At 40.1% G+C, this 16,780-nt stretch overlaps 1 protein-coding gene across 36 annotated transcripts in view; it reads left to right on the top strand.

Annotated features, from left to right (window-relative positions):
* Positions 1–16,780, top strand: part of MAGI1 (membrane associated guanylate kinase, WW and PDZ domain containing 1) — a 666,590-nt gene that overhangs the window by 529,929 nt on the left and 119,881 nt on the right. For all 36 annotated transcript variants that reach the window (XM_055383931.2, XM_063703895.1, XM_019023923.4 and 33 more), the window contains one exon: positions 12,677–12,883. In XM_055383931.2, coding sequence (XP_055239906.2) covers positions 12,677–12,883 — 207 coding nt within the window. The remainder of the gene's footprint in view (positions 1–12,676; positions 12,884–16,780) is intronic.

The raw sequence follows: 16,780 nt of genomic DNA, 5'->3' as shown, positions 1-16,780 counted from the left end.
GGAAAGTAAACTCACTTTATTTGATGTTAATGGAACAAATGATATATAGGTGGAGTCAGTTATTTTTCTCATTTAATTTTATCATTGCAACAGAGGTGGCTATTATCTTCACTGAATTTTTAGATGGGGACACTGAAGCCAAGTGGTATTAAATAACTGTTTCAGAGTTGCATAGTCAGTTCTAGAATGCTAGAGAAGGAACCAAACCCAGCTCAGTGTGACTCTCAGATCCTACACTCTTTCCTAAAAACCCAAAGAATATCCTAGATATAACTAAGAAGCTAAGGAAAATAACCCATTAGTACTTGAAGCTAACTTCCTGGTGTATAGCAGTAGAGGAATGGTTTTCAGAAAATGTCTGATTGTCTTATAGAAAACGGTGCCTTTGTGAATGTTGTGTAGTTATTTTGGAATTGGAATTTTCTTAGGCGCAGGATTAATCTTTTCCAGTTCTAACCCATTTGTACAGCGTTCTTCAGCCTTTGGCTTATTAGCAGCGAAATTTCCTTACCATATGAGATGGCTCATAATTTTTCTTTTTCTTTTTTTTTTTTTTTTTTTTTTTGAGACAGAGGCTCGCTCTGTCGCCCAGGCTGGAGTGCAGTGGCGCAGTCTCAGCTCACTGCAACCTCCGCCTCCCATGTTCAAGCGATTCTCCTGCCTCAGCCTCCTGAGTAGCTGGAACTGCAGGTGCATGCCACTGTGCCCGGCTAAGTTTTTATATTTTTAGTAGAGACAGGGTTTCACCGTGTTGGCCAGGATGGTCTCGATCTCATGACTTCATGATCCTCCTGCATCGACCTCCCATAGTACTGGGATTACAGGCGTGAGCCACCGAGCCTGGCCGAGATGGCTCATAATTTTTTGGAACTGACCAGAGTATATTATATTGACTCTTAAAAGCTGAGAGCCAAATGGAATGTTTATTAAATGCCATATACCCTCATCGGAGTAGGGCTGGAAAGACATTTAGAGAACTTCCTCTGTCTTTGCCTCCCCTGGACAAGTCCCTTGATGGTGGCTGCTGTCTATTGGTGGACACTAACAAGCATGCAAGCCCTGCTGTCACACTGCCTGAGTTGATTCTCAGCCCCTTTGCTATTGAGCTGTGTGCCCTCTGGCAAGTTACTTAATGCTGCATGTCTCCATTTTCCCATTGGTAAAATGAGGATAATAATAGTGCTTCCTCAGAGGTAGGGCTAAATGAGACAATAATTGGAAAGGGCTTAGCAGAGTGTCTGACACATGTAAGCTCTCCTTCAGCATTAGCTCTTGTATTTACACGCACCTAGTTCAAAATTGCTCCTGTAGTGGATCCCTTTCCCCTCTACTAGTCAGTAAACCAGCAGATTTGCCAGTAAAATGTCTTTATTTACTTCCCAGGTACTCACCATCTTTTTTCCCCTCCTGAAATTGCTTTCTCCAGACCTCTGCTGGTTCCAGAGAGGAAAAGTCTACCACAACAACACAAAGCACTCTTTAAAGCAAGACATATATAAATGTTTAAGTAACAGTAATAAGTGTACATGAGGGAATAGTTCCTACAGTAAAAGCCTTAAAACTAGCTAAGTCCTACTTGTTTCCCCTCTTCCATATAGGTAACCATTATTAAAGATGCTAGTGCAAATATTCAGAAAACTTATATGTACACAACATATATGTATATCTTGTTTACTTCACTCTGTTATTGCCGTTTGCCCTTAACATACCCTGGAGATCTTTCCACATTACCCCATACAGTTTCACCTCATTCTTTATAAATGCTGCATAGTGTCTCAGTGAATGAGTATATATATATATCTACATCTATCTATCTCTCTCTCTATCTATCTATCTATCTATCTATCTATCTATCTATCTATCTACCTATCTATCTATCTGTCTGTCTGTCTGTAAATATATAACTTATTTAACCAGCCCCCTGCAGATGGACATTTTAAATGTCCCCTGCCTCACCTCCCCCTTCTGTTTTTGGTGGTGGTGCTATAAACAGTGCTTCAAGTATATTGTTACGCAATTATGAGCATAACTATAGGGTAAGTTTCTGGTAGCACAGTTTTAAAGCAGGCCTTTTAATGCATATGTAGTTTATTTCAACAAATATTTATGGAGCATTTATTTCAGGTCAGACTTTTTTGTGAGGCAAGGGATATGATGTACAGGGCAGTAGACCAAAACTACCTGACTTTGAAGGTGCTTATGTTTTTTAATTAATTATTTTTGCTAGTGCTTGTGTGGCACATAGTAGGTGCTCTTCAAAGTGCGTTGTATGCACAAATTCATTTGATCTTCCTAACAAGCCTATGAGGTAGGTTCTATTTATGTCCATTTTACAGAAGAGGAGTATGAGGCCTAGAAATGCCAGTAATCTCTTCTTAGTTCACATGGTAAATCAAAGATAGAGCTGGGATTCAGATTCAGGCACTCTGGCCACAGAGTCTACACTCTTCCCGTGCTCAGTCTTGTGAGGCAGATTAAACATAAACAATTTTGCTGGACGAGGTGGCGGATACCTGTAATCCCAGCACTTTGGGAGGCTGAGGTGGGAGGATTGCTTGAGCTCAGGAGCTCACGACCAGCCTGGGCAACATGGCAAAACCCCATCTCTACAGAAAAATACAACAATGAGCTGGGCACGGTGGCGTGCACCTGTAATCCCAGCTACTCGGGAGGCTGAGGTGGGAGAATCACCTGATCCTGGGAAGTTCGAGGCTGCAGTGAGCCAAGATCACACCACTGCACTCCAGCCTGGGCAACAGGAGCAAGACTCTGTGTAATATATGAATGAATGAATGTAAACAATTTTAAGAAAAGTGATGAGTAGGCCAGGTGTAGTGGCTCATGCCTATAATCCCAGCCCTTTGGGAGGCCAAGGCAGGTGGATCATTTTAGGTCAGGAATTTGACACAAGCCTGGCCAACATGGTAAAATCCCCTCTGTACCAAAAAATATATAAAAATTAGCTGGGCATGGTGATGCATGCCTATAGTCCCAGCTACTTGGGAGGCTGAGGTGGGAGAATCACTTGAACCCAAGAGGCAGATGTTGCAGTGAGCTGAGATTGTGCCACTGCACTCCAGCCTGGGCGACAAAGTGAGACCCTGTCTCAAAAAACAAAAAAAAAAGAAAAAAAGTTATGAGTGTTTTGAGAGAAACTACACAGCGCTCCAGAAGCTTATAGAAAGGGCATACCATTTCATCTAGTTTTGGCAGACTCCCTAGAGGAGGCGAAGCTATGGGAGGACTGTGTTAGGTCAGGTGAGAGGCTGGGAGATGGTGTTTGAGTTTAGTAATCAGCATGGGCCATGGGGCCTGAATCCACAGAGAACGATGTGGTGATGAACCAAGAGAGGATTAGAAGGATGGCTTCTAGAAAGGGAGGGGAAGCAAGCACACCTTGTTTCCCTTAGAACCACTGCTATCCCGTAAGAACTTCCTTCCATGCTGGGAATGTTCCGTATTCTGTACTGTCCATTACGGCAGCCAGTGGCTCTTGTGATTGAGAAACCAAGTTTTAAATTAACTTTAATTCAATATAAATTCATTTAAATTTAAGTAGCCACACATGGCTGGTGGCTCCAGTTTTAGAATAAAAGCTTCTGAAAGGAAGGTTGAGGACCTGCTCAACAAGATCTCTGTCCTCACCAGCTGACTTCACAAAGCAAAGCAGGTCTTAAGAGTTAAGCTCCTTTAAAAAAGAATCATCATGTTGAATCTTCCCAAAGAGGATGTTATGCAGAGGAGTGGTGATCTTCTTTTGTGGATACATTCTATGACAGGCAAGATGGCAGACAAATAGAGTGAACCAGTGAAGCCTCAAGGCCCAGTAACCTTCAGAATTCTCTTTCAGGCCCAATATTTGCTTGATTTACATTGGTCGGTTGTAGGACTTTACAGCTGGAAATGCAGTAAAGTTAGTTTCTTCGGATGATAGAACTGAAATCCAGAGAGAGCTTGCTTTAAGATACTGCAGGGAGTTAGGGACATAGCCTGGCCAAATGTTGCAGGACTGGGATGCTTTTATTTCCCTTTGCCTGAAAAGTAATGCTTCTTTTGTAGCCTCAGTTACTAGTCTGTGAGTTCATTCATTTATTCATTAAAGATAAAATGCTGAACAAAAGCAGATATGGTTGTGGTCACTGTCTTTATGGGTCTTAAATGTCTAGTGAACAAGACACTTTATTTAAATAAACAAGTAACCAATTGTAAGTGTGCGAAGGTCTTTAAAGGAGACCATAAGGCAGGGAGAGTGGATGTCTGTGTAATCGAGAAAAAGTTCCTCTGTAGAAGTAGTAATTGAAGTGAGATCTGATGGTTGAGCTGGAGTTAGGTTGCTGGATTTAGCAAATAAAAACGTGGAACACCCTGTCTTGCATTTCATCTGGCAACCACAGTTGGAGTTGGCTTTGAACCACATTGGTGATGGTGGTGGTAAATAGTCAGCTGAATCTGGAGATATTTATGTGAAAAGCTGAATTTGTTAATGTATTGGTTATTGTGAGAACGAGGTAGAAAAGACAGATGATGATAATCCTCCTAAGATAACTCCTAGTTTCTGTGTTCTGTTACTGGATAGATAGTGGTACCATTTGTGAAAATAAAAAATTCTATAATTGGGGTAGGTTTGCGGGGCAGGGACTCCATCATGAAACTTTCTATCCACCGGCAGCTGTAATGCTGAGAGTAGCATTATACTCCCAACAGAGTAGAGCCCCTTCCTGGCTATGTAAAGAATCTGATTATCATCCCTCACAAGGCATAGAAGTTATTAGTAGAGTTTGTCATTGATCTCTGCTTTGCAACTTGAACCAGCTCCTCATTCTGTCACTGAACAAAATTGGCATCAAAGCAAGGTAAAGAAGGCAAGAATAAGCACATCTTTCCAACTTGGCCCAACTTCCTAATTGTGGCACTGAGCTTATTTATTTGATATGGTGCTTAAAATAAATCAGCTGAACCATTTCCCTTTTCCCTTGCTTTTCTTTTTTTTTCTGTTGACATTTTTGCTCTGCAAGACAGGTCACTGCCTCAGCCAGCCCTTGGGACTTCTCTAGGAGAGAGTTTACAGGGGATGAACTATTCAGTGGAGGGTGGGGGTCCAGACATGGCTGTTTTACAAATGCCTCTGGGTAGAAGAGGCTGATTATACCCTTTGAGCATTGCAAAGGTTTTCCTTCAGCATAGAAGTGCAGTGCCAGGGTGACATTTCAAATTGGAGTTATGGGTTGCATATTTCTGCATGTTAATTAGGAAGAGGATGTCAGCATTCAATAATGTTATTGTTTTGCTTCCTAGAAGGTCTGCAAAAAGGCAGCTGCCAATGGTATAATTTTTGGGGACACAGAGATAAAATAGGGGTGAAGAGAGTTCTTGTTTCTGGTTAAAGAAAGCGAGACTGTCTAGAGTCCTGTTCTTTGGCAGGCCTTAGAAGCAGTCTGTTGTGATGAGCTCTGTTGGCAAACTCTGTCGTAGAATGTTCTCTGTTGATAATGAAAGTGACCAAATCAAATCTGTGCTATAATTGGCTGTTCTTCTGCTTATGAAGATGGGGGGAGCTGGCGAAGTTTTCTTTAATTCCCTGCTTAGAGATCCCCAAATATTCCTGGAGTTAAAAGCGTAGATGTCAGAGACAGACTAATCTGTGTTTAAATGCCAGTCATCATCTTTGACTTGTGTAAATATCAGTTTCTTTATGTGAAAATGGGAATATTGATGCCTTTTTTTCTGTAAGATTGTTTATAAAGATTAGAGTAAGTGAATATATGCGTAGTGACACTTAATATGTGCACGATAAAGGTAACTTTAAAAAAATGTTGTTCTTTGAATATGTGTTGTGATAATACACTCTTTTACACATTAACCCTATTATCTGTCTACAACATCAGGCCTGATTGGAGACTGGCAGAGTTGATTATAGGCTAACATCGTGCCAAGCACAGCGCTGGGTGCTTTATACACATTATCTAATTTAATCTTGACAAAAACCTATTAGGTTGCCATGATTTTTGTCTTTATACTATGTGAACTGAGGCTGAAGAGAGAGAGGCCCCTTACCTCACTCAGGGTCGTAAAACTCTTATGTTGTCCTGTTCGGTCTTGTATTAGAAACCAAATGGCACTGGCAAGAACAAACTGCTAATTATAGAACAGTGGTTTATTGTCCTTCTGTGCATGAACATCCTATTTTTGTAGGGTGGGGCAGGTAGGAAAAGGAAGAGTAAAAAGAAAGTATTGCAGTTTTATGAAGGAACTATCATGTGCTGAGCAAGCAAGTAGCAAAGCGAAGTGATGCAGATCTTGGTAATTCAAATGTAATTGACGGACTGGAAAGAAAGTGTTGTGAGTCATGCTGTTAAAAACTGGATCCACAATACAGGTTTTTAGGAGGATCCCAGGCTGGAATTCATGTGCACTATCTGCCTTTATTCATTTACTCATTCTGCAGTGAATTACCGGGTAATGGTATGTGTCTGGCACTGCGTCAGGCCTGAGAACACAGTGGTACACAAAATCAGATGTGGCTCCTGGCCTCTTTGAGTTTATAGTCTAGAGGTGAAGACAGGTACTGATTAATTAAACAGTCTGCTATATACATTAAAGGGCATTGGGAAGGGGAGGTATGTGGTTCCTTGAGAACATATAAGAACTGATAAGGACAGCTTTGATCTAGTCTGTGGGGTCAGAGATACTGTTGCTGAGGATGAGCAGGTAGTAACAGGGTGTGGAGCAGAGAGAGGAGTGGGTGCAAGAGCTGTGAGATGGGGGAAGGGGGCACAGTTTACATTCTGAGGGCTGAAAGACAACCAGTGAGGTCAGAGTGAAAAGAACAAGGTGAAGGCAATCAGGACAAGTGCTTGGAGAGTGGGCATGGGGCAGACCACTCAGGACCTTGAGGCCAAGGCAAAATCAGATATGCTGGATGTCCGTGTATTCATGTACTCTATACATATTTGCACTATACATAAAGAGAGTAAGGTTTTTGTACCTCTCTCCCCCCAAAAAAAGAAAACAATTTTTGCCCCCTTGGGGGTGATATTGCCCCTGTTGAAAATGCATGCTGTAGATTCCCAGCCATAGGTGGTCACTACCATCCTGTTCTCAGGCTTATTTGCAAAAGCTTGTCTCGTAGGAAGAAGACAGACAAGTACCCCCAATTCCCACCCCCATTTACCTTGGACCAGCCATGTAACTCCATGGCAGGCGTTTCTGCCACTTTGGGCCTCTATGTTTGTCATCTGCAAAAGAAGAATGATATTCTCTGTCCCAAATGGCTTTGCTACACAAACAGTGATCCATGGATCTCAGGCCCACCCTGATCATTACTTAATGTAATTTAATTGTTTGCACATTGAAGCTTGACAAAACTGATGTATGCCATATAGAATGGTTGTGAAGATCGTGTTTCAGTCCAATTTTTACTTTGTATATCCCATGCCTAGCATTAAAAAGGTTTTCTGTAAGGAAATGAATGAATGAATAGTAAATTTGTATAATTTGAAAGCCATACAGATTTGATTCATCCCAGCTTAAATTCCAGGGTTACAATCCTCCTTAAGTATTTTATAAAGCCCTAAAAATTGATTTGCAGTGCCTATTAATTTTTAAATGTGTGTCAGAAAAATATTTTCTTTGGCTTTGTCCTGGCCAGAGATTTTGCTTGTTAATTAAGGCCAGCAGTGGCTTCCTCTTAAGTCCTCCTTTGCCCTCCGCTTTCCTCCCTGGCTACCCTCCCTGTTGAGTTTTGTTGTAGAACCAGTTCTGAAAATAGCAGCAGAGAGAACAAGTTTCCACTTGGGAGGGAGCCCAGCCACTGCAGGAAACGTGTGTTGGATAACACAGAGCCTGTGGGACAATCAGCCTCATGGCTCCTAGACACTGTGCAGCCTGCCAAGTGATAGCCCCAATTAAGTTTTTAATCACTTACAATTTTTCAGATGATTTTTATTTAATACCGTTAAGTCGCGCATACTGTCTGTAAGGTTTGTGTTTCTACATGGCTAGACTTTGTAAGGTTTGTGTTTCTGCTGTGGCTAGACTTTGCTTGATTGTGATGAGAGTGCAAACCATTGCAAAGGTGGAATACTTTCTGGAAGGTTAGAGTCATGAACTCAAATGCCTGAGGGGCCAGACAGGTCAGGTAAGAGGGTGCTTAGAGGCAAAGAAGACCACTGGTGACTGTGGCAAACTGGAGCAAGCATGACCCATCCTGCCCATTGCTGCATGGTAAGGGCAGTTCACAGCAGAATAAGACAGCCAGAGTTGAAATAAGACAGCCAGAGTTTTTGTCCAAAAGCCCAGGGCCAAAAGCAAGCTCTCCAAAAATCAATTCACTCAAAGGCTAATCTGTGAATTATTGAAGACTTTTTGAAGTTTAAGGTTTTCTTACATCTACTCATGCCTCTGCTCATGCCCCTGTATCTGCCCATGCCCTTGCATTGCAGCAGCCTGAGGGCACTGTTCTAGATGGGGTCCAAGATCTTTGTCTGTCAAGGGTCAGGCAAAACCAAGAGGAGGAGCAAAAATTTCTCTGCAGAAATCCTTGGTTTAGTATGTTCATGTGAATTGGCTTTAGACACATACTTGCTTTTCAACATCCTCTATAAGAGATGGAGTCCCTGGAACCAGTCTTTACAGTTTGTCAAACAGCATTGAGAATCCAGACTTAACTAGAAGCTTTCTAATTTTAAATGTTGGTCACTAATCCAAATTATTTTAAAACAGTGGTGTATGAAAGTTTGAACACTCTGCAGTTAGAAAACCACTAGACAGGAACTTTTCTGTAAAGGTTGTAGGTTTCAGTATGGGAAATATGAAATAGTGGAGAGATTTGGATAATAATAACACTATCTCATATTTAACATCTTATAGTTTACAGAGTACCTTTGAAAACTCTGCATTAGTTAATTTTCACAATAATCCTATGAGGTTGCTACAGCTGGTGCTACCATTCCCATTTCACAGAGAAAGTACTAGAGAGACTGAGTGTTAGAAGACTTGGTTATTTGGTTATTGACAGGTTTGCTTGCTTAGTGGTCAGTTACCACGTGCAGCACTTTGGATACATGGTCTCTTTGATCCTCAAAACAATGTAGTATGGGTGTCATTTTAAAGACTGAAAACATGTGATAGCAACTTTAGGTAGCATTTATCTACCCTCACCATAGTGGCAGACTTCAGCATAGGTTAAAGGCAGACCGTCTCATTTTGTCTTCCTAACAGCTATTCTAGGTGTAAACTAGGTTCTCTTAGAATCCCAAGTTAAAGGAGGGCAAAGACTGGCCCAGAGTCACACAGCCAGTTAGTTAGTAGTGGGCTTTCAACTCTGAGCTGTCTCTTCCAAGCCTTTTACCCCATGATATGGTGTGCCAAGGCTCTGCAGTATTGCTCATGGGCCACTCATTAGATTAAAGCCAGTGAAATTGCTTATGTTTGACAGTTTATATCTTCTACAACAGCAATTTCATATGGTTCAATCTAATATTATCTACTTTATCTGCCTCCAGTCAATGTTAAACTAATTTTCAGGAGCAGGAAACCGTTGTGAACAAGTGGATTGTTTTGGGTTGTATGTAATTGCATTAACAAATCTGCTAATCATTTATTAACTTAAGAAAGATTTTGAACTTGAAAAGTGAGGGTAGGTACCTAATGGAAAATCCACACATATTTGTCAAAGTTAAGTGGAACTTTTATTTTCCAAGCACTTATTATTTCTGCCATAAATGCAGATGTTGAAGTTTTCATTGATTTTAAATGATTAATAATTTTATGAATGCTACTTCAGTTTAATGGCACTGAAACTGAGTGATATGGTTAGGAAATTATGCATATAAAAATTACGAGGGAGGGGTTCCACATCTTTCAGTAGAAGTTTCTTATTTATAGACATTGGCCTTAATTTAACATCTAACTTGAAAATGTACATGATGTCGTGATATAATAATGATTAAGGAATGAAAATTAAATTCATTAGAGCTTTGTCTCTCTCCTTTTTTTCTCACTATGCAGATTATTTTTAAAATAGGTAATCATCGTACTTTCCTAAACTTCACTAAAGAGTCTTCAGTTAATGAGAAAGTTAACAGTTTGGCCTAGTTACTTACACCTTCAATGAAGGCATGAGACATCCTTTGATACAACCACTGTAGAAATGCAAGATTAAGTGCATTTCTTGTTTGACACGTGCTAATTTCTTCTTTGCTCAAGTGTTAGCCCCTAAAGACACATGTGAGATGCCTTTCTTCAAGCTGATTCGACTCAATTCTAGCGCCTGTAAGTTGGAAACCTGAAAGAAGATTTTTGAAGATAAGGATAGATTACTTCCTATGAAAACACTTGAATGATTGAGTTGAGTATAAGCCACCAGAATGTGCGTATCAGGTTTCTACCTGGCACCCTTCAAATTTGAACGTGGTGCTCTTTCATGTACTGCATTTAAAAAATGTGTATGTTGAGTTTTCCTGCTGATACAGACTATTACACTCCTCTCAAAGAAAGTGGGTGTGTATCTCTATAAATTTTGATGATTCAAAAAACATTTAAAAAAATTTTAAAACTTTTTATCTTAAAAAAGAAACCTTATTGGCCAGGCATGGTGGCTCATGCCTGTAATCCCAGCATTTTGGGAGGCTGAGGCAGGTGGATCACCTTAGGTCAGGAGTTCCAGACCAACCTGGCCAACATGGTGAAATCCCGTCTCGACTAAAAATACAAAAAAGTTAGCCAGGCGTGGTGGTGCATGCCTATAGTTCCAGCTACTTGGGAGGCTGAGACTGGAGAATCGCTTGAACCTGGGAGGTGAAGGTTGCAGTGAGCCGAGATCGTGCCATTGCACTCCAGCCTGGGTGATGCAGCGAGACTCCATCTCAAAAAAAAAAAAAAAAAAGAAACCTTATTTATAAGAATAAAGCCTGATAGAAGCAATTTTTTTTTTTTTTTTTTTTTGAGACAGGATCTAGTTCTTTCACCCAGGCTGGAGTGCAGTAGCACGATCTCTGCTTACTGCATCCTTGACTTCCCAGGCTTAGGAAATCCTTCCCTCTTCAGCACCCCCAAGTAGCTGGGACTGCAGGAGAGTACCACCACGCCTGGCTAATTTTTGTATATTTTTTAGAGACAGGATTTTACCATGTTGCCCAGGCTGGTCTTGAACTCCTGAGCTCAGGTGGTTAGCCCGCCTCAGCCTCCCAATGTGCTGGTATTAGAGGCATGATCCACTGTACCCTGCTGAGAAGCAAATTCTTTATTATCTGTATGTCTCACGGAGACCAGGCTATTACTGTCTCCTTTTGTGGGTTTTTTTTTTTTTTTTTTTTTGGTGCTTGTGTAATAAAATGTGTTTGTTATGTAACTATGTACTGAGGTTAGACAATGGGGTTGGATCCTTGGGAAGATACAGTGTGTACAGGATTTATTATTATTTACAAATTCTGTTTTACTAAGCATAGAATTACAAATATTAGTTAGGATTGATTCAGCATCTCAGAATCATTTCCTGGCTTCCTGGCCTTACTCTAAAAGATGTGAAGTGGTAAATGGATCGATGGCATTCTAAGGTTGATGTCTTTTATTATGTAGCCACTGAATATTATTGATAATCAACGTGTTTTTCAAACTTTGATCTTGATGAACCACCCTTTATGATTTTGTTCATATGAGAACATGTATTATTTATTTAATGTTATCTTTAAAATAACTTTTAAAAAATAGCTTACTTTTTAACTTTTCAAAAGGAAACTCTTATTACTACTATCTCTATTATGTATTCAGCTGATTAATTTCTTATTATATAAAACTGTCTTTTGAAACTTCAAGTGAAAAATAAGTCAATTTTTTAAAGTATTGCTTTTTTTCTTAAATTCTAAAGGCAAACTTTATATTGCTGTCATAACTTACCAGTGAGATTTCTCTATGGCAAATTAAAAATATACGTATCTATTAAAATAAAAAAATTAAAATGTAAAAATCTATTTATGTACAAGTGAGAGTCACATAGCACACTATAGTGGGACCTAAATCAAACTGGGAAAGAGTGGCTGAAAGTGAAGATGGGCCACTACTGGAAGAATGACCCATACTGGGTGCCACCATTGACACAGGGTTTTCTGTTAAAGCTTGGCAAGGGTTTTTTCCTACCCCGCACGACTCTGAGAGTCAAGCCTGCCATTCAGCTAAAGAGGCGCCACGTGGGGTTTACTGTCCTCCTTTTTAAATATTGCCCTGGTTCCCTCTTGATGAGTCCCCTTATTAAGGGAAAGTGACCTCAACTTTTTAGGCCTGTAAGGATGCCGGCAGTAATGAATTTTTTATCTTCTGTGAGGCTTGCTCTAAATTGGATTCAGCATTATGCTGGTGCATATATGTAAAAAGATGACCAATTGATATTCAAATGTAATGAGGAGGAAGGTTTACTATTCAGCATAGCCTCCTTTGTTTTTAGCCCTAGTAGGTTCTTTGCACTAAAACAATACAGCTGTCCTCTTCCCGTCTGAAATTACTGTGTCTAGCTGGATAGGAAAGACATCTTTTCTAACCCACTCCAGAAATAAAATACAGTTTGTTCTGGTTTTCTAGTTTAATTTTTTTTTAATGTGCCTAGAGATTTGGATGTGAAGTCTTAAAAAAAAACACAAAGTATTCCTTTTGAAACATGCAAATGTGTCTCTCCATCACCTAGGAAACTATTATGGGACACCCAAGCCTCCTAGCCAGCCAGTCAGTGGGAAAGTGATCACGACGGATGCCTTGCACAGCCTTCAGTCTGGCTCTAAGCAGTCGACCCCGAAGCGAACCAAGTCCTACAATGATATGCAAAATGCTGGCATAGTCCATGCGGAGAATGAGGAGGAGGATGACGTTCCTGAAATGAACAGCAGCTTTACAGGTAAAGGTCAGACCATGTTGCCCTCAATGGACCTGGGGAAGGGATGACGAGGAGGCTTTTGCATAGAGTTTTGAAAAGGATGATGTTCTCAAGAGGGATTTTGTAGAGTCGCCAAAATTCAAACTTGGGCCACACAGTGCTTGCAGAAGAGATGGTCCTTTCCCTGGTCTTCTTTTCATGCCCCTTTACAGGTATATTTTAACTTCATCAGAATACCTTAAAGGAGCTGGGGGTGAATGTATGAAGAAGGCAAACGAGAAATCAGCATGGTTTCTTTCTCTTCAAAATGATATATGTATATAAATATCTGTATTTTGTTCATTGATTTTTTTGGGGGGGTAACTTGCAGCATCTCTATCATTATGGCTGGTTGCTATGAAGCAGAATATGAGAATGTGTTTTATCAGTTTAATGTCAGTTGATGCTGTATAGAAGGCTAGCAGCATGCTCTTATATCTTTGAAAGCAGAGATATAATGGAAGGATATTATGTGTTCAGTTAACTTACGCAAAATTGCTATATGCCTTAAAAGGGAGAAAGATGGAAAAGTAAAATTCTAACATTATATCTATATATGCATTCTATATTATATAGCCTATGTATTACTGACTATATTATATATATTTTATCTATATTCAGGGCTGTCTACCTCCGAGCTTAGGTATGTTGTATTTTATGAAGGGATTTTCAAGGACAAGGCCTTTGGGTAAGGCCATACAGGCTGAGTACTGCAAAACTCGAGGGGGTACCATTCACAGGGTATGATGTGTGTTCCCTGAAGGGCAAAGATTGCAGTGAGCCGAGATTGCACCACTGCACTCTAGTGTGGGTGACAGAACAAGACTCTGTCTCAAAAAATATAAATTAAAAAAAAATAATGATAATAATAATGTTGTGTGTTCCTTGGGTTAGTGCAGTGACCCAGAAGAGCTCAAGAATATTTTTTACTGTATGAGGATTTGACCTTACATAGTAACTCCAAATGTAACAGCTGAGTAAGATAGGCGTAACTTCAGTCTACAGTGTTGTGGATTAGAAGAACACCTTGTTTCTTCTGTTGTTCCTGTACTTAAATATTGCCTTTAATATTTTAGAGTTATAGCTATGAATAAGTTATCCATTTTCAACATAGGAGATTATCCTCTCCCATAGTGGCCTTTTCTCACATTATCATACTTTGGTCATTGTTTGATTAGCATCAGCCCCAATGAAGGTGGAGATGAGTAGACTGTTTTCCCCTGTGCTACCAACTCTAACAGAATATTTAGGAAAAGTTTGTTATTTATGAATGCTGTTTGCAACCTGTATGGGCCTCACTTAGGTTTTTTAAAATTTATTAGCTAAGCTCAGAAGACTAAAATTTATCACATGGAAATAAAATTTTTTGGATGAGTTTATTGTCATAGCAGTAGGATAGCCAAACATTTGTGCAAGAAGTGTTAGGTAAAGACAGAGGAGATTTGTTTGTTACCCTGGCTTGGCTCTTGGTAGTTGTCTTTTTAGAAACGTTATGCCTAACTCATCCATATGTAAAATGACTCGCGAGGATTGGATCATTTCTGAGTTTCCCCTTTTAGCTGTGTGAATTTGACTTCATGAAAATTTCTGTTTTCTCAATTAGAATGGGTTAGGCCAGTGCCTGCCCAATAGTTGTAATGTCTAGAAGAAATTTGCCACCTTGTACCTATGTTTTAATTAAAATCAGCTGTTTTCATTCATTTAGGAATCTTTCATCTGTTTATAGTGGCCCTTACCAAAATGAAAACAGATCATGAAACATGTTAACATTTCTTTCAAAAAATCTCATACTTCAATGCCTTGATATTTTGATAAATAAGAATAGCAAATCATGGTATAACCTAAGCCATAGTTGTGGTCACAGAAACAGAAGACTTTGGGGGTAGTGTGCAGCAAAACAGTTCTGCCAAGCAGATTGGGTGGTCCCCAAGAAGCTTGTGTGCCTGTATTTGTCCTCTATTTATTAAATAGATTTTTTGGTAGAAAGAAGGAACAAAGTAGAGGTAGTTTACTGTAAGTCTAGATGCAATTTCCTGTTTCTAACTACTATCAATCTTTCTCTCTAGAAGCCATGCCTCAGAAAATCTGACCTCATAAAATCCCCACTTGAAATCCTGGCATCTTAGAACAACTTGTGGGCCCAGATCATCATTGCCAAAATCAGTCTGATGATTAGTTTCCACACAAAACAGAAAGCCAAGTGACACCTGATTGTGTTCCTCACGTTCTTGTCTGATACCAGGAAGGCCAATAGGGTGCACTGAGGAAAAAGTGGCCTTGAGATATGCACGTGATGGGACCTCTTCACAATGTATGGAGCATGTTGACTGTCCCCTCACTTACAACAGTATACCTGCGACAGCTGACAATCTGTCATGCACTAACTCATGCTAAATCTTTCAAATAATTAACACTACCCAGTCCATAAGTATGTGAAACTAGTGGTATCAAAGCATTTTGTGTTCTGAACCACATTAAATAGGAATCCACCAGCCAGTTTGCACGTAAAGTGACAGCGGCATAATGAGGTGTTGGCTTCTGCTTGGGCCAGCTATGATAAAGGCATGAGCATCATATCAAAATGTAGAAATATTATGAAGCCATTAAATATTATATTTACCAGGATGTTTTTAATAACTTGCTGCTGTTTCTATCTTAGCTGCCTTTTGCTTGAGTGTTTTGAAGAAGGTATGTCTCAATAAGATGCCTAAGTAACGTTGGGACTGTGCAGACAAAAGATCAAGGAGCCTATTGGCCAGAAGCATCTGGGAAGGCAGCCCACCCCTCCTTTCTGCAGTCATTGATTAAGGCAGAAGCTGAACAGTGAGCAGTCATCCCAGATGCTCACCATGGAACTGACTGTGAACACAAAGCAATGGGACAGTCTTCTACAAATTGTGCCCGAATTATCGACCTAAAAAGAGTCCTTGAGAAAGAACCCTTCCTATGTGGGCTTAATGAAGGTAGAGTTAAGCCCTGTTGGCCAAAGCACAGATATATACACAAACAAAGACTTTTGCAAAAATATTGTGTTTATTAGAGACAACTTAGAAAGTGTGTAACAAGGGCCGGCATGGTCGCCCATGCCTGTAATCCCAGCACTTTGGGAAATTGAGGCAGGCAGATCACCTGAGCTCAGGAGTTCAAGACCAGCCTGGCCAACATGGTAAAACTCCATCTCTACTAAAAATACAAAAATTAGCTGAGTATGGTGGCAGGTGCCTGTAATACAAGCTACTCAGGAGGCCAAGGCGGGAGAATCACTTGAACCCCGGAGGCAAAGGCTGCAGTGAGCCGAGGCTGCACCATTGTACTCCAGCCTGGGTGACAGAGTCAAACTCCGTCTCAAAAAAAAAAGAAGAAAGAAAATGTGTAACAAATCACCACAACTAAAAAGTAACAGGTTCATTCATGAACACCTCTGAGAGACATCAAAACATTACTTAATCAGGTTTCTAGGCTTTTTTTTTTCCAATAATCCCTGATATTCTTAAACATTAGGTTGCTGACACTTCTTTTTTGTTGGTAGAGAGTGATAAAGCATTGATTTGGAAAGTTAAGAGATAATCATTTCTATAAGAGCTAATGTTTCTCAAGTATGGACTATATGGCAAGCACTTTGCTGAGTTCTTTATGCATATACCAGGGAGGTCAAATACCTTGTCCAGTATCGCAAAACTGGTGATGGAGGGTCAGAGTTGCCACTGCAACCCAGAAAGTCTGATTCCACAGCCTGAGTGCACACCTACTATGCTATTTGTGTTTTAAATCAAGTTCATCAGCTTTATGGAGCCTCAGAGATCATGATTGGTTGTACACAGTGGGAGATACACATAAACCTAAAAGCATGTATAATTTAAAACGAGCTTCAGAAATCTT

Source organism: Gorilla gorilla, chromosome 2 (genome assembly GCF_029281585.2).
Source record: "Gorilla gorilla gorilla isolate KB3781 chromosome 2, NHGRI_mGorGor1-v2.1_pri, whole genome shotgun sequence".
Taxonomy (NCBI): domain Eukaryota; kingdom Metazoa; phylum Chordata; class Mammalia; order Primates; family Hominidae; genus Gorilla; species Gorilla gorilla.
This window is presented reverse-complemented; position numbering and strand designations above follow the sequence as displayed.